Genomic DNA, 26,103 nt, shown 5'->3' with positions numbered 1-26,103 from the left:
CTTCTTTTTTCATAATATTTGTCACTCTTGTTTATGGGCTGCTCCTTCAGGAGACTGGCATCTGTTTCGTTCACTGCTGTATTCCCAGTGCCTAGCATAATGTCTGATACACAGGAAAGCCCTGAGAAATATGAATGGAATAAAGGAAGCTGGGAGAGAAAATTCACTTAGCTCTCTTGGTTCCAACTGAGTTCAGTCTTGTCCTGGACACAGAAAAGGATCCTTATTGTTCAAGTCTGTTAATGCCTTTTGACTCACAGTGGCATAGTGACATGTGCCTCTGTCACATTGATGACAACATATGACAAAGGGATTTGGCTGGTTATTTCTTATTAAGTGTAGCCAGACAACTCTCAAGCATCTATGTGGCTGTCATTGCAGTCATGACAAGACCATCAGCCTGGTCCCCAACTAATCCCTCTTGCTGGTCCCCAGAATGTGCTTCCAAGCCACCAGCTCTGGCCATCAAAGAGATTAGGTGCTGGAGCCCACAAACTCAACACATTACTGATCAAAACCAAATATGACAAGAGGAAAAATTCTCCTGGAAAGGCAGCATGTATAGGATTTGAAAATAAAGTTAACTTTGGATTACTCCTCCTCTTCTTCAGGGGATCAAAATGGGCAGTAGGCTCAGTCTCAAGGTCGCAGGAAGCCCTTCTGATTAGAAAAGCAGGTCAACAGAGTCAGAAGGCGAGGCCCTGCCCAGAGTGTCCCAGGTGGGTCTGCAGCATCTCGGTAATTGAGGCTCTTTTGGTTCTAATGAAAGGCCACGTGTACAGATGCCAGCCAGTCGTCACCTGCCCAAGGCCTGGGAGATGGGCTTCAAGAGCTCCACAAGCCACTGTAAAAGCTTTAAGGAGCTAATGAACCAGAGTCATGCACAGGCCAGGGTTTTTTGCAAAAATGCTACATGTGTGTTATCTACAGTGCTGTCGCTGAACTCTGAGCCAAAGTCAGTGGCCCTGAGGCTATCCAGCTGCCGTCTGAGGTTGTGATGGCGACTCTTGCCACACTCCAGCACCTTCCAGGCACACAGGCCTCTGATGTGCTTCTCAGTAACAGAGTTGAAATACATTGCAGAAGTATTATTAAAATAGCTTTATAACTGGACTTTCCATTATACTTCACAGTTTCCAAGCATGCTTTATTTATTTATTTTTTCATTTTATCTGAGTTATCTCCTTTTGAGTTTCATGGATGTGTAGTAACTTACCCAAAGTCACATAGTAAGCAGCAGTGATGTGATTTGACTTGGTCCTTTGGTTCCAAACCTCATGTCATGAGTTGTCTAGTGACTGTCACTTATTTTCCAAGGTGGGGACAACAAGAGGCCTGGGTCTAATGGGCCAGTGTTGTTGGCATTTCTCTGCCTAGTTTGCTCTGGCTGCGCTTGAAGCTGAGGTGTCATCTGCAGCCTAGTGGTTGGGAAAGGCACTTTTCACTTCTGCTATTAGAAATGACCTATTGCTAGAATAAATAGGGATTCAAGGTCTCCTTCTCCGAAAATGGCTGATTGGGCCCTCCTGTGGAATTTGCAGAGAATGGGGATATACTCTCCTTCTGTTTCATAGGCTTACTGACTGAGAGATGCTAAGGAAGCAACATGCTTCACTTCCTACCCTGACACAGTTTATGTTGCCAAGCTGGGCTAAGACTACGGATGGCTCATTGGGTGGGAAAGAGTAGAGCAGGGTTGGCTGGGGATGATGGCTGAGGGACTGCATTTCTCAGTATTTGGGCAGGAGCAGGCCTGGCCTGCCCAGAAGCTGACAAGCAGGCAGTACATGCTGTGAGGGCAGGAACGGTGCCTGCTTATTCTGCTGCATTGTTATGCCAAGCTCAGGGCTTGGAACCCATTAAGTATTTAATAAATGTTTGTTGGCTGGATCTCTGATCACTGAACATGTTTGTGTCTGAGCTTTAGCTAAGTATGGGCCAATTGCTTTCAATGGACCAGGACAGGGCAGGCTGGGAGGCTCCAGACACGGAGATGGGCACATCAACAGGCATGTGGTCTGACAGGCCTAAGGAGGTGACTCATCCTCAGGGAGTCAGGCTCATCCTGGCAGTCACAAGACCACAGACCTAGGGCTCAGACATGACATGAGATAGACTCAGGGTCTAAGGCAAGTTAGGGTGCCTCAGAGGTGAGGTGGCACTCAGAAACCGGGTGTGCAGGAGGTGTCATTCAAGACTCTAGGCAGGTAGCAGGGATCTAGAAAAATCTGTCTTTAGGGTGAACATTCCAGAAACCAGGCTAAACTTCTGTGTAGTTGGCGGGGCGGGGGGGGGGCTGCGGGTTGCAAGAATGAGACAAAACTCACATACCACAGAGGACCTGTGACTTAAATGATAGGAGATCAAGGCAGGGTAGATATCCAATGATATGGGACCTGGCCAGGGACCACCCCAAAGAACAGGGATGGGCTGAGATGTCTGGCTTAATTTCATCCTGTTACTGAGGCCTGGAGCCAGGCTGGGTCTGGAGATGGGGTGCCAGGTATGGTGCCAAGAGAAGAGGAAGGCTGCCAAGACAGGAAACAAGGCAGGGCCTGGCAAAGGGGACACAGCCTTCACAGAGTGGCTTTTATGAAAGAAAAGAAAATGTTGTCATCTTCCCAGGGCACAAACAGAAGGACAAGAGGCTGATGGTCCTAGAGTCACTCTGGGACATGTTCCACAAGAATCAAACTGTTCAGCTATCACCCTGGGGTCTCCCACCTGTACAACAGGCAGAAGGAAGCAAAGTCCTGCCCTTGGAACTTGTGGTCTAGTGTGGAAGAGAGACCATGCTTGCAATGAATCTCAGAGGTACAGACAAGCTCAATTAAGACCACAGAAGAGGCAACACAGCTGAAGGTCTGGCGAAAGGGTGAACGAAAGGGAGAAGAGTGACAGGGAGAAAGTCTCTCTCTCTCACACACACACACACATACACACACACACACACACACGAAGCAAATATCTCCATACTGCTTTCCACAGTGACTGATAGCCATTCTGACCGATATGAGATAGTATCTCATTGTGGTTTTAATTTGAATTTCTCTGATGATTAATGACGTTGAGCATCTTTTCATATGTCTATTTGTCATCTGTATGTCCTCTTTGGAGAAGTGCCTATTCAGGTCCTTTGCCCATGTTTTAATTGGGTTGTTTGTTTTTTTGGTGTTGAGTTTTTTGTTAAGTTCTTTATAAATTTTGGATATTAGCCCCTTATCAGATGTATTGGTGAATATGTTCTCCAATTCTGTCAGTTGTCTTTTTATTTTGTTGATGATTTCTTTTGTTGTGCAAAAACCTTTTAGTTTGATATAGTCCCATTTGCTTGTTGTTGTTGTTTTTGTTGTTGTTGTTTCCCTTGCCTGGGGAGATATATCTGATAAAATATTGCCTCAAAAAATTAAAAGCGGATCTGCCTTTGACCCAGCAATCCAACTTCTGGGAATATATCAGGCAGAACCCAAAACACTATTTTAGAAGGACATGAGCACTACTACGTTCATTGCAGTGTTATTTACAATCACCAAGATATGGAAGCAGCCCATCCAAGTGCCCATCAGTAGAGGAGTGGATAAAACTGTGGGACGTTTACACAATTGAATACTACTCAGCCATGAAAAAAAAGAAAAAAGAAAATTTTGCCCTTAGCGACAGGATGTGGAGAACATAATGCTAAGTGAAATAAGCCAGTCAGAGAAAGACAAGTACCGTATGACTTAACTCATATGTGGAATCCAATGAACAAACTGAAATAACAAGGTAAGTGGGGACAGACTCATAGATGGAGAGCAGGATGACAGCTAGTGGATGGGGAGAGGTTAGGGAATAGAGGGATTGAGCAAAAAGGAAAAAGGACTTATGGACATGGACACCAGTGAGGTGATTGTTGGGGAGGGGTATACAGGGGACTAAATGGTAATGGAAAAAATACAATTAAAAAAAGGCAGAATTGGGGAACAAACAGGTTTTATAAGTAAAGTCATTTTTATAGCCTCTCTATTGTCATGCTGAAACCTCCTCTTACACACTAACTTCTACTCAGAACATGCTGAAAGCAGATATTGTTTATTTCCCACTGAATCAGAGAGAAATTACAATTCCCGCTGGAGCGTTCCCAGGGGCAGGAGGAGGGGCCATTGTGGATGACTCCTTCAGGCCTCCCAGGTTTCACTTCTGCAGCCTGGGAGCAGAGAGGGGCATGGGCAGCAGGGGCCAGAGACCCAGGGCCAGGGCAGGCTGTGAGGAGACCTTCCTTCCATCAGAAGCCTGGAGAGGCCCCAAGGACTGCTGGGCCTTTTCTCTGCCGGCCTCTTGTCCCCCGGGAGGGTCAGGGATTCTTGCAGGTCCCAAACACCTGAGCCCCTGTGAGGTCTCCATTCTAATTGGCTATTGGCAATGTAAGAGTTTGCCCCTCTGACCATGGATGGAATTCCCCACAAAGCTGGAGGGCCATGCTGTTAATGGCTAGGCAGAATCCAGGGCTCCCTGACTCCCATCACAGTGAAAACCCACCAAAGGGTCTCCCCAGAATGCCCTCTGGGGACCCCACCCCAGGTCCTCCCACAACCCCTTCCATCTTCTAGTACAGTCTCTGTTGTCTCCTCTTAAGTTTCCCAGTTTTTGTTGTTTAATACACACAGACAAAAAGCATTACATGATTTTCACTTTATTTCTCTCAGGTACAAAGAGAGGCCTCCCAGCCGGAGGTTCAGAGAAAAAAGCATGGTCAGCAGAGGGCACACTGAGCAGGACTCGTCACTGACCAGCTCCATCGCAGCTGCGCTCCTCCTCCTGGGTCTCAGTGCCTCAGCTGCAATGTGGGAGCGCCTCATGCCTGACTCCCAGGGCTTGGGGGAAGCCAACAAGTAAGTAGATGCCAGAGAGCTATGAAATGGAGGGGCCGCAGCTACTGAAGTCAGTTATCATTTTTAAGGTCACTATTATCCCCAGGAGACCCATCCCCCAACAAGCCAAGGCCTCCTCTGCATCCTCCCATCCTGGGCTCTGTCAGCTGGACCACTTTCTCTAAAGGGCCCCTTTGCCTTGCCAGACTGTGGACTGTCCCTTCCAGGAGAGAGGATGACACAGATGAGACTGCCTGTCTCCGAAGCTAAAGAATAACCCAAACCCAACAAATCAAAACACTTCACCAGTTCTGGCAAGGAACATTGTATCTCTATCTGCAGAGATTCTGTAACCACACTGGGACTAAGGCTAGAAGTTTCCCCGAGAGGTCTCTAATGGAAACAAAGGCTGCAAGGGGCCCAGCTCATTCCCTCGGGGCCTCTGCGTACCATCCCGCAGTGTGTACATTGCACAAAAGCATCAAGCCAAGGGGCAAGTGAAATCCACTTGCCTGCCAAGCACACCATCTACAGAGCTATGTGCTCCTGGAGAGGCCCCTTTTCAAATTCAGACCTGTCTCCCTTTCTGAGTGATAATGGTTCCAGAGAGAATATTTTAGAGCCAGTGGGGGCAGGAGATAACATAAAGGTGCAGGCAGGTGAAACTGTGGTTCTGGGCCAGGTGGTAGGTGCCTAGCTAAGACCCAGCAGCCTTCTGGGCTGCAGAAAGGGCTTTAGGTAAAACTGCACAGGTCTGGTGGGCAGGAGGGAAGGGGAGAGAGAGGGTCGAAGACAGTACTGGCTTGAGTGTTAGGGCCAAGAGGAGTTGAGTCACCTACTTAAGTCATTGTCAAAGGTGTTTGACTTTGGCCTTGATTCCTTTTCATTTCTTTATTTTATTTTTATTTTTCATATTAGAATTCTTTTTCCAAAGAAAATAAAAACAGAGAAAGGAAAAATTGTGTTGCTTTTTTAAAAAATCTTAGGAGGGGAGGCCCAGAGCTCTGCCCACGCTGTCCCAGGCACCTCCCACAAGCCCTAGGGCCCCCCAGGACACAGTGTGGAAAACACTCACATGGCCCAGCTCCCTTGTTGCAGTGGTGAGAGGGCTGACGCCAAAGAATGTAGCCTGATTTGCCCAAGGTCCATGCTGCATTGAAGGCACAGCTGGGCTAGGCCCCCATGGCCCAGGAGCATGGCCCCGTTTCCTCCCCCACTCAGAGCAAGCGCACACGCGCACCACTACGTGGCAACTGAGTATTCAAGGCAGCTAGGCCTGGGTCCCTCTCCACAGGTGAGGCTCCCTTCTTTTCCCTGTGTAGCCAGTCCCAGCCACAGAAGTCTCTCATCCGGTTCTGCCCTCATCATGATGGAACTGGAGTCCAAAATCTTAGAGGTGGCAGGAATGAAGAACTTGGGGGGAAACTAGAGATTTACCAACCATACTGGGGAAGGGAGCTGTGGTGGGAAATTGGGTGTCACCTCGAGGACCAAATGTCTTTCGCCTGAGCTCACTGGAAAGGCTCGGTTCAAGATGGCTGGGCTCCTGCTAATGCAGAGGGTGATGGGCCTGGCTGGACATTGGTCCGGGGTGACAGGTGGGGACAGGGTCGTTCACACTCTGTCTGGTGCTGCAAACTCTCAACACCCTAGACAAGAAATGTCCCTTCCCTGGCCAACTGGCCTTTCCCTCAGTCCCTGTCCCAGTCTCTGCCCAGTCACTCAGGACCACAAGCTCAGTCACCATCTCTTGCTTTCTCCTGGCCCTCCCAGCAGCGTACACATCCCAGATTCCTGCTCCTGACCTTGGCTTCCCTTCAGGCTACATGTGGCCTCCCCTTCCAGAGCATTCTGTTAGCTCATGTTCTCCCAGTTCCAGGGAGACCCTCTTCCCACCCCCTGAGAGTCAACAGGGAGGGGCCTTTCAGCCAGTCCTGACTTCACAGCTACTCCTACTGAAGTTGCTCCCTTTCAGGAGCAGGGAGCAACCAAGGTGCTGCTCCTTTGACTTCTGTTCCTTATGGCCCTTGCCCAGCCCTCCCACTCCAGAGCACCAGGAACACAGCCATCCTGTTGCTTCACTGTCATGTGCATTTATTGAGTGCCCGCAGAGTGCGTGGTACTATGCTCAGGTTCGGAGCCATGGTCTAGTCAAAAGGAGACCAGAGCTAGTACAGAGAACATTTCATAGCTGCTTACATCTGGTAAGGGATGGGGGAGGGAAGAGCTAATCACAAAACAAAGTCCTATTCGAAAGCAACAAAATCTCCTCTGAGAGTAATATATATTCTACGCACACGTGCGCGCGCACGCCCTGAATGAACACGTGGGTGAACCCAGTGGTTGTATATGCATGCATATACAGTGTTGTGGGTAAATAAACGACTGTATATGCTGTATGCACACACGCACGCACACACCACCGCACAGACAGAATCTGGCTTATGCTATCAAAGACACTAGCCTCCAGGTTCTAGTAAAGCGATCTGCCCTAGATGCCTGCAGCATGCAAAACTTGGAAGATCCGGAGATTCACAGTACAGGAGGACAATGGGGATACATGGGTACGTTCTGTCCCCAGGCCCAGCCATGAGGTCGCTCTTGATCAGCGACAGCAAAGCCTTTGTGAAGGGCTCCCAGAGCAGAGCTGAGGAGCCGGAGGCCATCTGTCCAGTGTCAGTGCCCATGGGGGCCCTGGTGAGTTCCCCAATCTTCAAGGCAGAGTTTAAAACTCTGATATTCGAGTGTATAGTCCTGCAAACAGTATTCCTTATCACAGTGCCACAGATCGAGGTGAGAATTTTTTCTCACTCACTCTCTGCAGCTTCCCACGTGTGCTAACGCATTTTGTAGTCATTAGATACAGATGTTTCACACAGCTGTCCCTTGAAGTCCAAGTCTACTGTGAAATCGAGGTCTCGCTGGAAAAAGGAGCAAAGGGTCACAACGTTAGTGTGGTTGGAAGTAACGATACTACTCCCTTCCCTGCAGGGGGATGGGTGGGTAGCTACTGTGCTCCTAAGGTCTGCTAGCTGAGGAGTTCCCACGGACAGCCCTCAGGAATCTATTCTGGTGCCTCATTATCTTCACAGGAAGTTCTTTGATTCCTAACCTAAACCCTTCCTGTCATAATATAAACTGTTCCCTCTGATTTCATCCTGGAAGAATACCGAGTGGGGTGGGTGAATCTTTTGTCACATAACTCTCGAGGCATTCTGTAGGCTCTCAGTGCACTTGCCCACTCAGGGTGGCTCAGAAAGAACCTGTCTCACCATCTCCAACCCACTAGACCAGCCGAAGACAGGCAAACCAAACTTCTTGGGGGCCACCAGAAACTCTTGTTTCCTGGCTCAGCTCATCCTTCAGGAGGTGAAAGCCATGGCAACAGCCTTTGTTCTCAACCTCTATGAAGAGCTAGAAGCTGTGCTCAAGGCCGAGAGAGTTGGGGTTGCGGGGGAAGTAGAAGCTAGAAAGCCTCTAATTCCTGAGCTTTAAGGGGCCAACACTGGAGTCCTTCAGTCATGCCTAGCAACATCTAAGCCAAGCTTCTTACTGCCTCCTTCAGCAACTTTCCTGACTGTGCACAAGGCACATAGGCACCTGGGCGAGTGGCTCCTGGGACTGCGGTCCCTTCTCATCTCTGATCCCCTGCCCACATGGAGGCTGCCTTAGCACTCACCACATTTTTGGCATTTGGCTTCATGGAGATGGTTCCATAGAGCTCTTCCCCCCTCCGGACGGTGAGGTAATCTTCCAAGTAGAAAACAGTCTGCTTCCAGTGGGTGTAGGGGGCATCAGGGGCTGAGGAGCGAAGGACAGGGAGGTAGGATGGAAGAGTCAGGGAAGACGTCTCCAGAAGGGCGAAGGCTAGGACCCTGCCTACAAGTCGCTGGGTTTCCTCTGGGACTCTGACTGCCACACAGCACTCTTGCTGGGTCAGGTGCCCAGCCCCTGTAGCTAGACTTCAAGCTCCCACCAGAACTGCCCCCTGACCCCGGTGACCCTTCCTTCCATCAGATCCCCACCCCTCAGGGCTGCGGGTCTTAGCTGTGGAGCAGAAAAGAACAAGATGATATAACAAATTCATGCCAAGGGGCGGAGGATGAATACCTGCTCACCAGCTAAACTTTGTAACACAAATGAATCTCAGAATGCTACTATTCCCCCCACCCACTAGTTCAACAGAGTGAAGACTTTCAGACAGTGTGGGCAAGAGATTTGTAGAGTAGGCCATCCTGTCTTACCTTAAATGGCATCATTTATGCAAACCCCACAGCTAACCCAGTTTCCCCAGTTCTATTGACAGCCCAGTCCTACAAATAGCTTTCTCTGCCTGCTTCTCTGCCCTAGAACCAAAATTAGTACCCTTGGCCCAAACCTGCCAGGGGTTTAAGCTGTGCCTTCCTAACTGGATCAAATAGAAATGAGGGATGATTCTCATTCCACAGCCCCAACGCTGGTCCACAGTTCACACCTCCCGCGTGACCCAAAGCCATACTGACGCTGTACGCCCACTGCGTTTGCCGTTAAATCCCACCAGTCCCCTCTTAGCATACTACAAACTCTATAGCTAAGTGAGAGATCTGGCTAATGGGCCATCTTCTTTAGCAGCAGCTGTCTTTGGAACACTCTTCCCTCCCTACTTACTACTCACCAGGCTCCCTCTTCCTCATCCATCAAGGTCACTTGCTCTGTGAAGACTTGCCTGACTACCCACCTGGATTAAGGGAACCCTGAGCCTGTGTTACCAGGGTGTCTGTCATGATGCGGCATAAATGTCTTTCTCCCCCCGTTAGTTTGTGTCCTCCACAAGACTGTGATCTCCGTGAGGGCAGGGGCCATGCCAGGCCTGTTCATTGTAAATCCTCAGTGCTTAACCACCACATTTAGTAGATTTGTAATTCCTGAATAAATGAATGATTTATTTGGTATAAAACCAGAGTAGATAGACTTTCCATGATGCTTCAAAGCACCCATAGATGTTCAGTTACACTGGGGGCTTTAAAACCTCCGGACTATAGAAGAACCCATCTCATAGTAAGTTCCTCTTGGCCATTCAGGCTCTTACCTTCCTCCACCAGGATACAGGACTCATTAATACTGATTTCCTCTTTGCTTAGGACCAGAGCTAAAGATGAGAAGACGTGGGGAGAACATAATAAGTGCCTTTCAAACACTACAGAAAGCTGTCACATGGAAAGACTTACATGTGGCCTTATCAGCTTTGGAGTCAGAATAAAGGTTACTTGATGGGAATTATTAGAAGGCATGTTTTTAAAATTTATTTTTAGAGAGAGGGGAAGAGAGGGAGAAAGAGAGGGAGAGAAACATCAGTGTGTGGTTGCCTCTCACGCGCCCCCTACTGGGACCTGGCCTGCAACCCAGGCATGTGCCCCTACTGGGAATCAAACTGGCAACCCTTTGGTTAGCAGGCCGGCACTCAATCCACTGAGCCACACCAACTGGGGTAGAATGTAGATTTTTAATTCACCAGAAAGAATTAGAGCTGTATCACAGTCTTATGAGCTCTCTGAGGGCCACTGACCTGGGATTTATCAGGCACCAAGTCAGCCCAGGTGACCTCTAAGATCTTTCCAGCCCTATTTTAATGGTGGTGAAGAGTTTGTCTTTCTTTGCCCTTTGCAATGAACTGGCTCGATCAAATGTCAGTGGTTTGGATAACAGCCTTGAGTGTGTGCATGTGGGAAATCAGTGCAAACTCAAGGTCATGGAAGGGGAAGAGCAGCCTGAACATTTGGAAGGGCTTGCAGGAAGATCATGAACATCCAATCTGTGCCTCTCAGAGCCTGGATCCCCAAGCATATCCAGCCTTCCTGGCCTCTAAGTCATACTGTTGTCTACGGACAAAGCCTACCTGCTCTCAGCATCTTCCTTGCCAACTACCTCTAAATAAATTGTTAAAGACAGTCTCAGTGTGGAGAAGAGCAGTATACAATATGACTGACAGCACTCTCACCCCGACTTCCACCTACAGCAGCTCAGACAGGTGTCTCTCCTGTTCTTTGGGTTTGCAGGCCAGCACTCAACCCACTGAGCTGCACCAGTCAGGGCTCCTCTCCTGTTTTTAAGACCTTCAGGCAAGGGGATTCAAGCATGTTCCTTCTGGCACCTAATCAGAGGTCTTATGAGAATCCCAGAGACTTCACTGGCTCAGGTTTGCCAGCCACCAAGCCTAGGAGTCTGCCTCTAATGGCAGCAAGGAAAAAAAAAATGCCAGCCTTGGGTTGGAAGAAAGTGATCTCTTCCCCTGACATCAACATCAGAAGGTTAAGAATGTCCCCAGACATCTCATTTCTGCGATGGATCCATTAACTATGGACTAATTATCTAATCAGTCTTCTCAGTTCTAATCCTCCAACAAGATGTCCAGAAGAAACTTACTGCAATTCAGATGTTTTCACTCTACTAGGATTCGAATTCAGTATTTCTGGGTGGTGGGAAGAGAGCAGGCTTGCCAAGACTTAGAAATCTCCCCCAGGTGAAGCAGACGAATAGCTATGGCTGAAATCACTGTGCAAACCTAAACATTTACATCTGATAATACCTCTTAGATGAGTGTCAGTGGAAAGAACACTTAATTAGGCAACAACAGGCCCAGTTTCCAGTTCCCACTTTGCCACATATTTGCACCATGACCCTGGGGCTCCTTTTCTACACCTGCAGATCGTGGGCACTGTGAGGATTAGGTGGGATGAGAAAGGGGGAAAGATACAGGGCCCAGCACAAATAATACCCCTTTTTTATTACAATATCTTTTATTACAAAATCATAAGCATGTAATTCTGTAACATAACAATATCACACTCAAGCACACCATATGACATTTTAGGTGAAGTGTTCAAATTAAAACTATAAATTATTACTCCCATATTATTACTCTACCAACCACACTCAAGCAAGCGTTATTTCTGCTGGACTCTATATGCCAGACTCTATAAACCTTCTATGGTGCCCAGGACAGGTCCAGTTCACTTCTGTTTTCCTGGCATAACTATTAACAGCTTTCCCTTTCACTCTCAGAGGTGTTCTTAATTATATGGTCACCCTACCTATAACATATTAGGCCTACAACGTTAGAGTGTTAGTAAGCATTAGGTGGTTATTTCAACACTGTGGAGAATGATATATCATTTTTCTTATCCATACGCTATGGCTCCAGCCTGCAAAGGTGTGCTGCCTGACCCTAGTGGTCTAGAATGCCCAGGGAAAGAGTCCAGAAAGTTGCTGTGCACAAGGGTTAGCACTCACCACAGGGCTGTGGAGACATCTAGAGTTCTCGTCAGTGAACAGGTCTTTTCTTCTCCTCCCCTGCCCTCAGCTTTCCTGTTATGAAGATACCTTCATACTCTCAACATCTAGACCCCTGTTCTCCCTCCCTGAAAGCCCTCCCCTCACAGTCTCTCTGAGTTCTGGATTATGGACAGCTTACGTTTTGTAGTTTGAAGGGAGCATGACCAGTACTGCCTGCGGCATTTCAAGTACATGTTCATTCATTCATTCATTCACTCAACAGTCATCTATTCAGGATGCCTATCATATGCCAGATATGGTCCTAAATTTAGGGAACAGCAACCAATAAAGCCTTACCCACCTCAGATCCTACCACCTAAATGAGGCCCCCTGTGAGTTGTGATGACAGCAGGTCTTCTCACAAGCACTGGTGATCGTTTTCCTGGTGATTTTAGAAAGGAAGTGGAATCCTGCTCCCTGCTTCTCTTCCCAATGGCTAAATGGAATCTAATACTCTTTCAAGTTGTAAATTTGTAATTATCTTCCTTAGGGGGTTCACAAGCTCTTTGAAGAATTAAAGACTATGCAACACGAAGCTTCTTTGACCTGAGAGAATGACTCAGTGCCACAGGATGGCAAAGCTAGAAAGGGCTGCCAGGCCATCTAGGTCCAACAGTGTCGAGCCAAAGGCCCAGAGAGTAACTTGCTTAAGGCCATCTCCAGCAGCTGACCACCCTAACTTCCTGATCCTGGAAAAACCAGAACTCAAATCCAGGCCTGTTTCTCCTCAGCCTACTGCCCTAGGGATCCAGTTCCAGTTCCCCTCCCCCACGTGCCTAGGATGTGCCCCCAAAGTAGTTAGTGGGTTGGGGCAGCTGGGCCTGCTGGCTGGCACAGCCTGGAACCCTGGGCGCCTTCCTGGAGCTGAAGAGAGGAGACATCAGGCCATTAACAGGGATCATTTTCAAGCTGCAGAGTACTTGATGTGTGGGCCCCCCAGAGCCAGCTGCTGCTGGCTGAGATGGAAACACAGTTGGGGGTTGATGAAGAGGGGCCACATAAGCAGGCTACACTTTGCAAGAAGTTCAAAAATAGCTGAGACCAAACAATACAATGCTGTTTAGGCCTACACAAGCATGTGATAAAACTTTTCTAAAATAGCAAAGGGATAAGGAACACAAAATTCAGGATCCTGTTCATCTAGAGGTGATATGGGGGGAGGGCAGGGATAGAAGCAGAGCATCCAGGTAGATTGAAAGGTATTGATAGCATTTAAGTCATTGAGTTAGGTGCTGAGCTCACAGGGATTTATTATGTGACTGTGAATAAATTTACTTACATTTATTATAACCATATTTATTAATAATATGTTTCTGGTTAATATGTATATTTGAGTAATTCATTTCTTAACTAATATATTTACATTCCAATAATAATAAATAGTCTTATTACTAGTTACTACTTACATATTAGTTAATAATACTTTATTTACTTTAATAATACTTTATTCTGGTCACTGGGTTAGGTAGTAAGTTCATAGGTATTCATTATATTAATAAATAAACAAGCAAAAAAGTGAACCATGTATGACCCAGTGATGATAGTAGGTCATGAACCAAGAATTAAGATTAATCTAATTCTGTGCATCTGGGGTCCTTAAAAACAAAAAGGAAATCGTCTTCCCTTGGTGCTCAGAATGCAGAGAGACTGCATAAAGCCCACCGTCAAACCCATGCTAACTGCTAAGGACATCTGCTACATGCTGAAAGTAACCCCCCATGTGGACATCTCTGGGCGGCTGAGAAAGCAGCTAAATAATTTCATTTCCCCTCATCACTATGTATGTGGAACCCAGGCTTTCAAAAGCCAGAGCTTTTTCCAGAGTACCCCTGCCCACTGACTTTCTCATCACCTGCAGCAGGGCAGGCCTTGCGGAAGGCATCGTCCCAGAGGTGGTAGAAGCAGACTCCACCCCCGGCCTCCGGTCAGAGCCCTGGTGCCCAGGCAGGCTCCTCAGCTCTCTCACTGTCCCCACTCTTCACCATTGTGAGGCTGAGTTTCCCCCATACTTCAGGGTCCAGGCAAAGTCTCCATGCCCCCTCCTGGCTGCTCCTGCTCACCAAGAAGATGAGCTCGCAGGCTGCCCCTCCAAGAAGGGTAACAGCTGTAATGACCCACATTAGACTCCTCTGGTTTTACCCAGGGCAAGGAGTACCAGCACTGGCCTGGCTGATGGAGACAGGAAAACCTTCGTATTGGTGGTTGGGAGACGCGGGTTCTGGAAAAAACCCTTCTGTGAGGGATTAGATAAGTCCCTTGCCCCCACTGTCAACAGGCAAGAGAGGATCATTGTCACTATGTCTTCCAGAAGTGACTAATCACATCCCTGAATTCTGGTAGAACCCCTCTATTCCTGCCACACACACACACACTCACTCACCCCCGACTACGTGCTCCCAGTTCCCAGGGAGACTCCACGTGAATGATTAATCTGAACACATCCCCAGGGGCAGAAGTCATGTCTTCACACACATATTTAATGGAGAAGCCAAGCACTGCCACAGAAGCCAGGTGTGCAGAGATTAATGAGATGTGATCCTGACTCATGGGGAGGCCAAGGGTTGCAAAAATAAGTGGAAATGTTGAATAAATGATGGCATATCCTACATCGAATTCCTGTGTAGTTCTTCAAAAAATGAAGTAGATATCTCTGGGAGTCTATGGAAGTACCTTCAAGACATATTGTAAAATAAAAAATAGGTAGCAGAAGGCATTGTATATGGTATGAGCCAACCTATGTTTTTTTAAAAAATGCTGTAGTTTTGATATTGTACTCTAGTTATGTAAGATGCCGCCAATGGAGAGAGCTGGGGAGAGCTGGGCACAGGAGTCATAGAACTGAGTGTACCACTTTTGCAAATTGCTGGGAGTCTATAATTATTTCAAATAAAAAGAATAAAAAAGGTGTATATAGATATGTGTGTGCTTGTGCACCACTGAAATTTTTCGGAAGGATACAAAAGAAATCCTTAACAATATATGCCTCTGAGGTGTGAAACTGGGATGAAGGGGGAGAGGACTTTTGCCTTGGTTTCCTTTCTGCTGCCATGTATATGCATCACTTTAAACATCACCATAACAGCCCTAAGCACAGGGTGTCAGGGAACCTGGAGAAGGACACCTAAGCTTGACCCAAGAGGGAAGGAGGGGATCAAGTAATACCGAGCTGAGACAAGTCCTGTGCTGGGGTTCGCCCGGTGAGAAGGAAGGGCCGAGGAAGAGGTTATGAGCTAAATTGTATCCCCTCCAAAATTTATGTGCCAAAGCCCTGACTCCCAGTACCTCAAAATATGATTCTATATGGAGCTGGGCCTTTAAAGAGGTGATCAATTTGAAATAATGCCCTTGGGGTGGGCCCTAACCCGATCTGGCTAGTGTCCTTTCAGGAAGAGATTAGGACACACACAGAGACACCAGGGATGGGTGCACACAGAGGAAAGGCCATGTGAGGACACAGGGAGAAGGCAGCCACCTGTACGCCAAGGATAGAGGCCTCAGGAGAAACCAACCCTGCTCACAGCTTGATCTTGGACTTCTAGCCTCCAGAACTGTGAGAAATACATTCTTATTGTTGAAACCACCCAGTCTGCAGTACTGTTACAGCAGCCCTAACAAACTAATGCAGGAGAAAAGGAGATGACAAGAGCTTCTGACTAAAAGACCCTCTTGCGCCCAGGGCACACTGGGATGGACAAGGGGCTGGCATGTGCAGAAGCGATTCCCAGAGACTTAAGAAGCCTCACTGAGTTCAGGACACTGCAAGGTGCTGTGTGTGCAGTGGCAGCAACAGCACAGGGGTGGAAGGCAAAGGAAAGGAGAGGTGAGAAATGAGGTTGGACGAATGGGTTAGGGCCAGGTTGCAGGACCCCCATTTACCCAGCTAAGACATTTGGGCTTATCTGCTGCAGGCAGCGAGTCATCTCTGAAGGAGGGTTGGGAAGGAGAGTGTGGGTGGTCATTGGGGAACACTGTCAGGGACTGAATGAGGATGGATTGTGTTGGATGTAGTGAAGAAGGCAGGAGACGTAGAGACACCATATGCAGTCTACTGAATCTGTAGTAAGTCATGGCAGCGGAGAGAGAGAAGTCTAATTCCACTCTGTTTCCTTATCCCCTCACAAAAAAATATGCTCCAGAAATGCTAAATGAACAAATGTGCATTTGCAAAGGGGCCCAAACCCCCACCTCTCCCCACCTCACACACTCTCTCGGCTCTGGCCATGCCAGCCACAATTTTATTTATCTTCTCCTTGGGCAGCTGCTCTGCTTACTCCACAGCTGCAGAGGGCTTAAGAGATGCCAAGTAAAGGCCCCTGGCTAATGCCCAGGTCCTTCCCAGAAGCTGGGGCCAGCCTGGGGTCACTTTCCACAAAGCCTCAGCAGGGGGTGGGGAGGGTGGGTCTGGAATGCAAACAAAAGGCTCACCTGTGGAAAACCCCATTTTTTTGTGGCACTTGGTAAATTCAATATTAAAATAGGTGACCAGGGCGTGGATGTAGTCGTTGCGCTGGATTTGCAGGCAGAAGGCAGACGTGAATGACAGCTCTTCCGTCTTGACCGTGTAAATGTCCACCTCCTGCCCAGAGAGGAGAGAAGGCCACATATTTAGACAATTCCACCAGGTCTGGGTCCTGGTGGGCAGCTGCATCCTTGAGGGGGACTCCTGACAGTAGACTCTCCAGAGTGTCATTACTCTAAGGGTGACTTCCCAGGCCCAACCCACCACCCTCTCTATATTCCCCTTAATCCATTCTAGGGTGGAGCAATGAAGCAAACAGATATGAATCAGAACCCAGGGGGGAACATTAAAAGGATAAATCTTCTAGGGGTGGGGGCCAATGGAGGAAGGGAGGGGAGAGAAAAGAAGCATTAATTAGATAGAGCATCCCTAAACCCAACAAAACTGTCCTCAGAGTGGTCCACCTCAGCATCGCTGCGTTCATCTAGGGATTCTCACAGTGTGGTCCCGGGATGACACCCATGGCATCGGCATCACTTGGGAGTGGATTCCAAGGGGTAGGGTGCGATGGGGAGGGAAGGGCTTCCCAGCCCTACTGGATCAAAATGGCAATCTGGGCTTTATCAAGTCCCCAGTGATGCCGGTGAACCAGGCTACCCATTTCCCACTTTTGAGACACTTAAGCTCCTGGCAACGAGAGTCATCAAGTATTTTCACAAAAGTGAGGATCTGAGCCCACCTGCAGTCACAGACCAAGCTGAAGGAAGTTCTGCTGGCTGTTTATAATAAGCCTGGATAGGAGAGATAGGGGGTGGGGAAGGAAGAGAGGGAAGGAAAGGAAGCAATAAGAGGTGAAAGTTTTTCAGTTCTGGCTGGAGAATGGAGAACATGAAGGACAAATAATTCTAACAATTTCAGTTGGGAAGTGGCTAAAAATCAATCTTGCTTGGGGAACAAGTGTAATAAAAGACAGTTTGCAACGTGCTGTTCTTTTCTATGTGAAGAGTGCCAAACTGTTTGCTGGCTCCAGTGAGGCAGGGCAAACCTTCCAAGAGCGCAAGAGGCATCCAGGCAGCTTCCCGTGAGGTCTAAGGAAGGACTTCCCACTGTCGGGGGTGTGCAGCAAGGATCTCTGTCCGAAGGACTGCAAGAGCCAGACACCTGCGTGCCTGGAATGTTCTCCAGGGGCTCTCCTGAGACCTGGGTGACGGGACATGTTCGGAATAATTAGGACAGGGCTCTGACAGTGGAAAACAAGAGCAGGGAAAAGACAAGGTGATGTGGCAGAAGTGGTCCTTATCTCTCCATATTTCTAAGATAAAAAAGTGAAAAACAGATGTGAAGCATCCGGGGCCTTCAAGGAGAAGCCCTGCCTTCGCAGGACAGAGGAGGAGGTGTGCTCAGGGGAGCCAGCAGATCAGAGCCCTGTGGTGGCCTCAGGTGAGCAGCCTTGACATGCCCGGGGACATGAAGCCCGACTTGGTAGTTGGGAAGAGATGGGACTGCAGGTGTAGGGGAGTGTGAGAACCTCTCTATGAGGTTAAGGATTGGGAACAAGAACCAAAGGAATGGTGAGCCCTGGGTCAGGAAATAGAAAGCCAGTCCCCTGTATACAATGCAAGAGCCCCCTCAGTAGCATTCCCAGGGAGTGACCATCCCTTCTTAGGGAGTGCTTGCTTGAACACTTTAGGGCTGATGCATTCACTACCTACCAGGCAGCAGATCCCATTTCCTGAGACCTCCAATTGGTAGGTCCCTCTATGTAACAAATGAGAGCCCACACCAATCTCTGTAACTTCCACCCATAGAATAGGTTGGATGCTTGCCAGCCTTCATCATGTTCATTATCCCTCCTGGGCACATGTTGTCCACAGGTTCCCTCCAGATCAACAACCCTTAGAGCAAGCTGTGGCCAACTGTAGTTTTATTAACGGCATTAGCACAGTCCACCAGGCTCACAGTGTCTACACTCACTGACTTTTCCATCTCCTTCATAGTCGAGGCCAGCTATCCAGGCTCCAGGCTCTTTCCAAGGGCCATGGTATTTTCTCTCTTGGCCCCCTCTGGCACCAGCTCAGGCTAGTCTTTCTACCCTACTTCTGGCTCATCTCAGCAGGCTCACGTCTTTGCTTTGCCTCTGCCATTGGATTGGAGTTCTGTAGGGGCAGAGGGTGCACCTTATTGGTCTGTGTACCATTGATGTGTGACACACACACACCACCTATCTAGCAGGAATTCTATCTCTAAGGGTCTTTCTCTCAGCTGTCCATCAACCAAATGTCAGCTATCAACTGTGTTAGCTGCCAGTGTTCTCTAGGTCCTGCAGACATTTGCATCTTAACGGGGGTTGGTGAAGGAACAAAAGCCTTTGAGACAGAAGTAATGGAGCTACACATTAAAATGGTGACAATGGAGGCAGTGGGTCTTTTGGAGTGGGGGCTGGGCCATCGGTGAGGGTGGGATCAGCTGTGGCAAGGCTTTTGAGACACAGACCCTCTCTGGGCTCTGCTCCACAGTTCTGTCAGACCCCAAGTCTACAGAGTCAAACCCAGTTATCCTGGCTACCCAGAACCTTGCTGGAAGGTTTCTTTCTTTTCACAGAAGCAACAGCATCTCTGAGACCCCTCAGAGAACCCGTGACTTGGCCTCAGGTGACCCCCATGAAGTGGAAGGCTCTGCAGGTATCAATGACTCAGAAGAGCCCCTGGTCACTGCTGTCCCTACCACTAAATAATGTTACAAATGGATGTCTCAGAGAAGAAGTGTGGTCAAAACAGAGTTTTAATTATAATAGAGTGTCACACTCTGCAAGGTTAATAGCATGAAAATAGCAATTAAGTGTGTGAAGAAGGGCAAGTGTTTTCCCAACAGGCTCGGCAAGACATTGCTTAGCATATTAGCGAGAGAGCTGACAAAGGGGCGCTGCTCCTGGTGGAGGAAGCAAGTTCAGACCGTCCCCAGCTTTCTCTGAGGGCAGAGGAAGAGCAAGGTACAGGGAGAATGAGGGGCAGGACTGCAGCCCAGAGCTCCAGCCTCTCTGCTGCCCCTTCACTGAGTCTGGCTGCTTCCCCTGGGCTGCACTCAGGTGCTACCAAGGGGGAGTCCCTTGCTGGTTCCTGGCTGAGACAGGGCAAAGGAAGGAGTCCAGTGTGACCTGGGTAGATAGAAATGGGCCAGTCCACGGTGTGACCAGCAGGTATACAGAGGTGCAGTATCACACCTGCTGATCAGGGGCAGAAAGCCACGTGGGGCCAAGCAGACTGAAGGGATTTTTATCCTCAAGCTTAAGCCAGGACACACAGCTGCCTAATGGTCAAATAGAGCTGCCATGTGTCATTTTGGCAAATGTAGTCACACAGTTGATTTCTATCTATTTCATTATATTTACTGAAATGTTTTGTGCTATGGTGAGCCTGTCTGAGGATTTACTTTCTTGGTTCTCGTTTAGGGCACCCGAAGGGAGAAGCTCCAGGGACAGAGGGGCTGGGAGGAAGAAATTAAAGGACACGTTTGCTCATAATCAATCCTGCCTGGACTCTGAATGGGCCATGTTAGTAAGTAGTAGAACCCTGTCAATGGAGAGTCTGAGGCTTAGACTCAATGCCAAACCTCTTAGATAGGATGTTATGAGAGGGAGGCAGTGTCTGATGAGGCCTGTGTGAGGCACATCTCCTTCATTTGTTCTCAGAGTTGCCTTCTAAATGCTTCAGTGACACTATGAACGAAGGACTGTAGTTCTTAGGGAGACCACATCTGGAGACAAAGGACAGCTCTCATCCGGCAAGTCAGCAGTTTGCATTAGTCCTTCAGAGACATCCCCTCATCCCCAGTGGCCTTGGGCCCCTCCTCCCTCGTCCACTGTAAATGCCCCAGTTTACCACACCTGAAAAGAGGTGGTAAAGGACCAGAGCAGGCAGGTATGTTTTAGCAAGATGAGGGCTGGATGGGCTGATGAATACTTACATAAATGAATCCAGATTTTTAAATTAAAGAATCAGCTTGAACCACATGAAATTAATGTTTTTCTAGATTATTAAAAACAATCACATGTAAGTAGTTTATATGATTCAATATAATATATTTATATTTATATTATCAATATAAATATATTTTATATATATATATGCAGAAACTTAGCAGAAGGACTGGAAAGCTCAATCCCACCTGTGAACAGTGTTTCCCTCTAGAAGAAGCATGCATTTGAAGGGGGGCAGGGAGGTCAAGGGGAGCTTTGAGTTTTAATTTATCATATTTGGCTGATTTGACTATTTAATAATAATGAGGACACAGTAGGGAATGGTATGATGAAGATGCTGACCAGAGGTTCTGCATCTGCACTGAAGAAAGCCTTGGAAGAAAAGATGTTAGAGGATGTACAAACAGGAACATCTAGGACAGTTGTGGGAGTGTAATGAGGATTACACAGCAGATTGTAGTATCCGATTTCTTTCATAAGCAGGCCACACCCCTCTGAATGGAGTAGCTTCCCCACACCTGAGCAGACCCTCCTACCTCCACGGTGTCCTTGTCTCTATTGCCCCCTCCCCTGCCCCGTCCCTGTCCCCAGCATCTCCAAGGAGTATGACTCCCTCCCCTCAGCTGTGTCACCATGGAGTCCAGTCACTCTCTGCGTAGTTTTTTGACTGGTAACCTTGTGATGCCAGAGGCTCTGGCCAAGGCAGCCTTGCCTCATCAGGTTGAGGCTGTGCAGAAGCTGGCGATGCCCTTACTCCAGGTCCCCAGCTCTCCAGGGTGGCACAGCTGGGTTCCCAGCATGCCCAGGCCCAGGCAGGATGAGTCTGCAGACCTTTATTAAACAGGCATTGGTCACCACTTGCTTTGGGTCCACGATGTCCACCAGGGGCTCCTTCATAGCAACGTCCCGGATGCAAGTCATGTCAAAGCCATAGACATTCTCCCACCCTGAGGGAACAGAGCAAGACATGAGGGCCAGCAGCAGGACCCACAGAAGTCTTCCAGACCCTTATGAGTACTAGAGTGCAGCATGCCCAAGAGGGTGAGGGGCGGCCTGTGTTCCCCTGCATCAAGAGAGGGGAACAATGGCTCATCTGGGTGGAGAGCTTTGCAATGTGCCAAACGCTCATTCACACTATCTCATGTGTACAGGTCTGTCTTTATGGTTAGGAAAACTGAAGCTCAGAGAGGCTGGGAGACTTCGCTAAGGTCACACAGGTAGAATGCCAGAGGCCCAATATTAGAATCCAAATTACCTGACTTTTCCTATACCTACTTTCCTGTCTCCCTCTCTGAGCTAGCGGTCTCCTATGAAGTCTCTTATCCACTTTTCTATGTCAGAGCCCCTGCTCAAGCCTAGAAGGCCCATCTCTCTCCCATCTTCTGTCCCAGCCCACAGAACCTGTAATGCAGCAGAGAGGAACTTGGGCTTTTAAAGTGGAAGAGGCTACAGTCTGAATCTCAGCACTACCACTTACTGGCCAAGCCCTTGTGCAAATTCTCTAACCTCTCTGAACCTCAATTTTCTCAACTGAAAAATGCAGGGAGTGTTCATGAGCATCTTGACTTTTCTCACATGCCATGCTGCACTCACGAAGGAGCTGTCCCACAAGAAATATCCCCCAGGTGGGGCCCATGTCATCCCTGTGGTGCTCACTGGCCCCTTGGGGCAGCTTGTAAGCTGCTTTGAGAGGGAGAAAGATTTAGGGTGCAGGACTGGTGCTTAAATGAATGCAAGACTGATGGCCCATGACCACCCTTAAATGATGATGATCATTGCTGTCTTTGAGTGACCACCAAGCCCAGGCCAGACTCTTTACTTCAGCTACCCGGAAATTCTGTGAAGATGGAACCAGGGCTGGGAGGAGTTGGCACTGGGCTGCCACACACTACTGGGTCCAGTGTCACACATCAGGGAAATGGTGGTGCTAGGACTCAAACCCAGCTTGCCCCCCAAGCCAATGTGACAGCAACAGGAATACAATTTCCTCTCCACACAATGCAGGGGATGGGAGGCCTGAGCCGAGGCTTTAGTTACCAGGCAGCTGAATCTCATTTGTCTGTTTACTTGGATGGGCTTAGAAATGCATTGAAGTAGAGATGCTTTTCTCTAAAATCTTTTGAGATTAAATTTTCTTTTAAAATGTTCATCACATACATGGTATCTTAGGGAACTATGTCCCTGTACATTTGGAGGAGGGGAGGTATGAGGGGGGAACAAAGAACGGTCAGTGAAAGCTGTTCCTTTGACTCACACTCTTTTCTAAGGCACACAAAGACCTTCCTTGGGGAGAAGAGGCAGAGAAAATAATCATCTCCCAGAGGGTGAGCACCTGTGAAATTTTGGCTGCGCACATGATACTACTCATATCCTGTTAAATCACCCGAGGCTCGTGCCAAATTTCCAATTGAAACCTACATTTGGAAAAGAAAGCTGCTCAGTGGGCAACAGGACATGCATCAGAGAAGACCCCTTCTAGAATCTGGAAGTAGCTATTCATCCTCTCCTGGATGAAACATGCGCACTGAGACACGCTGCCTTCATTTATAACCCTTCCCTAAGAGGCCTGTAGCCACGCGCCTGCTTCGTCCTTCTCAGCTGTGGCCCAAATTGAGGTTTAGTGCAAGTGTTGGGCAAATACCTGGGAGATTCTGTGTGTGTAATAGTTAAAGGCCTGGGCTTTGGAGTTCAAATTTGGGCTCTGCCACTCTTTTGCTACATAACTTTCACAAATTTCACCTCTCAAAGAGTTGCTTTCTTCTTCTTTAAAATGGAGATAATGATAATTACAGTTATGAAGTTTGAACGTGATAATAAACAACAAGTGTGTAAGGCAGTGCCTGGCACATAGAAAGTGGTTGGCAGATAGTGGTTGTTTTTATTATGTGGTTTGAGCTCTGGCTTTGTCCCCACTCGAGCTGTGTGACCATGGGCAGATCAATCCTTTCTCTGGGCTTGTTTATGAAGTGAGGAGCTTGGTTCAGTAGTTCTGTGTTCCAGAATCACCTGGGACACCTGTGAAAATACACCTACCTGGGCCCCAACCAGACCTATTGAATCAAAATCTCCAGACTTCGGACCCCAAAATTTGGAATTTTACAAATCTATGTAGGCAATTCTGACCAAAGTGTGGAAAGCTTTGTGTTAGATACTCTTAGAAGTCCCTTCCAGTCCTCCAATGGTGAGTTTAAAATCTCGGGCCTTTGTGAGACCTTTTCCAGCCACTCCCAGCCATGGGACCTCTCCTGTATCTGCAGCACCTACTGTACACCTTCTGGCACCACACAGGACCACAGATGACCAGATGATTCTTTTTAATTGAAATTCATTCCCAAATATTTAATATCTATACTGCTACATAATACCCAATGTTTAGTTTCCTTTTGAGGGTTTAGTTCATGTCTTATGTCCCCAGCCAGACTACCCTACCTTCAGTTATTCAGGAGACAGATCACCCAGGACATTAGAATTTTTCCTCTCCTTTCTGCTGACCATTCATTTCCCATTAGCAGTTCCCATTGAACATAAGCGGAGCAGGGATGGAAGACAACACAAATCAAGCAGATTAACTTTTGTTGCAATTCTGTCTTGTCTAACCAATGAGTGAATGTGAGTAAAGGACATTGGCTACCAGGAAATATAGTTATTAATTTTCTGTTGATTGAAAAAATATCATCAGAAGGACTTTTGAAGCTTTTGTTTAAGGATTAAAACAAACTATTTAAAACAACTGCACTATGGTGCAATAAATGTAACTAAAGCAACAACAAAGCCCAGAGCTACCAAAACTATATACTAGATTGACAACTTTAACAACCTGGTAAAGGAAAAGACATGTTCTTTTCTGGGAATAAATGTTATTCATCTATCTGCACTATTCTTTTACTGACAATTTCTAGTGTTAATTAAAAAGTTACAGAACACATGAAAAAAGAAAAATTATGACCCATTACCAAAAGATAAAAAAGTCAATAAAATCAGACTCAGAGGTAGCTCAGTTGTTGCAGTTATTCAACAGAGACTTGAAAGTACTTATACTAAATATGTTTAAAAATTTAATGGAAAAACATACACAAAAGTTATAGAATTTCATTGGTGAGATGGAAACTTTACCAAAAGAGCCAATGGAAATCCTAGAAATGAAAATCACAGTTCCAGAGACAAAGAATTCTTGCAATGAGCTTATTAGCAGAATGGACACATCTATCAGAAGAAATAATGAGTAAACTTGAGAACAGGCTCAATAAAAATTAACTTAAACTTACAGAGGAAAATGAACAAAAAAACAGAGCATCCAAGATCAATGGAACAATATCAATTTCTAACATATGTGTAATTGGAGTCCCTGAAGAAGAGAAAGACAATCAGACAGAAGTAAAATATTTGTAGAGATAATAGCTGAAATTTTTCCCTAACTAATGAAATCATCAGCCCATGGATCCCAAAATTCCACAGAACTCCTAGTGGTATAGAAACAAAGAAAAACACACCTAAACACACCGGAGTCAAACTGATGAATATCAAAATCAAGAGAAAATCTCAAAAGCAGCTGGAGGAAAAGAAATATGAAGTAGTGGAAAACGAATTTCACTTTTCATTGGCGAGAGCTGTAGCTACGTCCTCCCTCCCCACGGTGGCCCCAGCAATTTGAATTTCTCCGCTAGGGCGAATGGGACTCCTTGGAGAACAGAGCAAGTGCCACCAGGTGCCACCTACAGTTTCTACTCAGGACAGAAGGAAGGGTGTTACAATAGTTTTATATATTTTAGAGTCTTAGGAACCAAGTCAGCTTATTGTATAATTAGGCCAGAACCAGAGACTAGAGCTCTGGATTTTGTGGGTGAAAGTGGAGGAGAAACCATGGACAGCAGTTGAGTCCTCCACAAAGCACTGCTCTCCAACCTCCAGCTGCAGGCGCCACTGGCTCGACAGGCCTTCCTTTTCATTTTCCCATAAGCCAAGGATCTATGTCCACCTCTCCAACTCAGCATTTTGTAAACTTGATGTATTGGGTGAGATTCATGTATCGGGTAAAGAATCAAACAGAATACTCACCAAGTTTCCTCCCAGTTTTAAGATTCTATAACTCCCCTCCATGGCAGAGATTGTAAAGAAATGATTGCCCTCTCTCAGATTTAAACAGTACTCCGTGCTCATTCCTCTGCTGGCTCACTTTTATTCCTTCATTTGTTTATTTATTCACTCACTCAACAAGATATGTATTGTGAGCCTAGTATATGCCAGACATTTGTCTCACTTTCCATGTATTCTCTAGTATTTGGTGAGCAAACTGAGGGCAGATTTTGTATTTCTCTCATTCTTGTGTTCCCAGGTTGCACGTGGTTGAGAAAGGAAAGGAGAGGAGAGGTGGGGAGAGGAGAGGAGAGGAAAGGAGGCTGTTTTCCTAACAATTTATTTTCTGAAAGGGACTGGGCATGTCTCACTCTCCTGCCCCACTTCCAGATTTTTCTCTTTTAGCTGGTTCTTCAGCCAACTGAAATTTGCTT

General features: G+C 47.3%; 1 protein-coding gene across 2 annotated transcripts in view; it reads right to left on the bottom strand.

The window, feature by feature from the left end:
• Nucleotides 1-6,878: 6,878 nt before the first annotated feature.
• The window catches only part of PRMT8 (protein arginine methyltransferase 8), an 88,248-nt gene continuing 69,023 nt past the window's right edge, over nt 6,879-26,103 (bottom strand). For both annotated transcript variants that reach the window (XM_054577937.1, XM_054577938.1), the window contains 4 exons: nt 21,428-21,543; nt 16,587-16,737; nt 8,530-8,651; nt 6,879-7,771 (listed from right to left, as the gene is read on the bottom strand). In XM_054577937.1, the coding sequence (XP_054433912.1) occupies nt 7,688-7,771; nt 8,530-8,651; nt 16,587-16,737; nt 21,428-21,543 (473 nt within the window). In that variant the 3' untranslated portion in view covers nt 6,879-7,687. The remainder of the gene's footprint in view (nt 7,772-8,529; nt 8,652-16,586; nt 16,738-21,427; nt 21,544-26,103) is intronic.

This window comes from Pteronotus mesoamericanus, unplaced genomic scaffold (assembly GCF_021234165.1).
Source record: "Pteronotus mesoamericanus isolate MK-2021 breed Mesoamerican mustached bat unplaced genomic scaffold, CSHL_Meso_final contig_468, whole genome shotgun sequence".
Classification (NCBI taxonomy): Eukaryota; Metazoa; Chordata; class Mammalia; order Chiroptera; family Mormoopidae; genus Pteronotus; species Pteronotus mesoamericanus.
The sequence above is the reverse complement of the archived record's forward strand: the minus strand, read 5'-3'. Positions and strand labels throughout refer to the sequence as shown.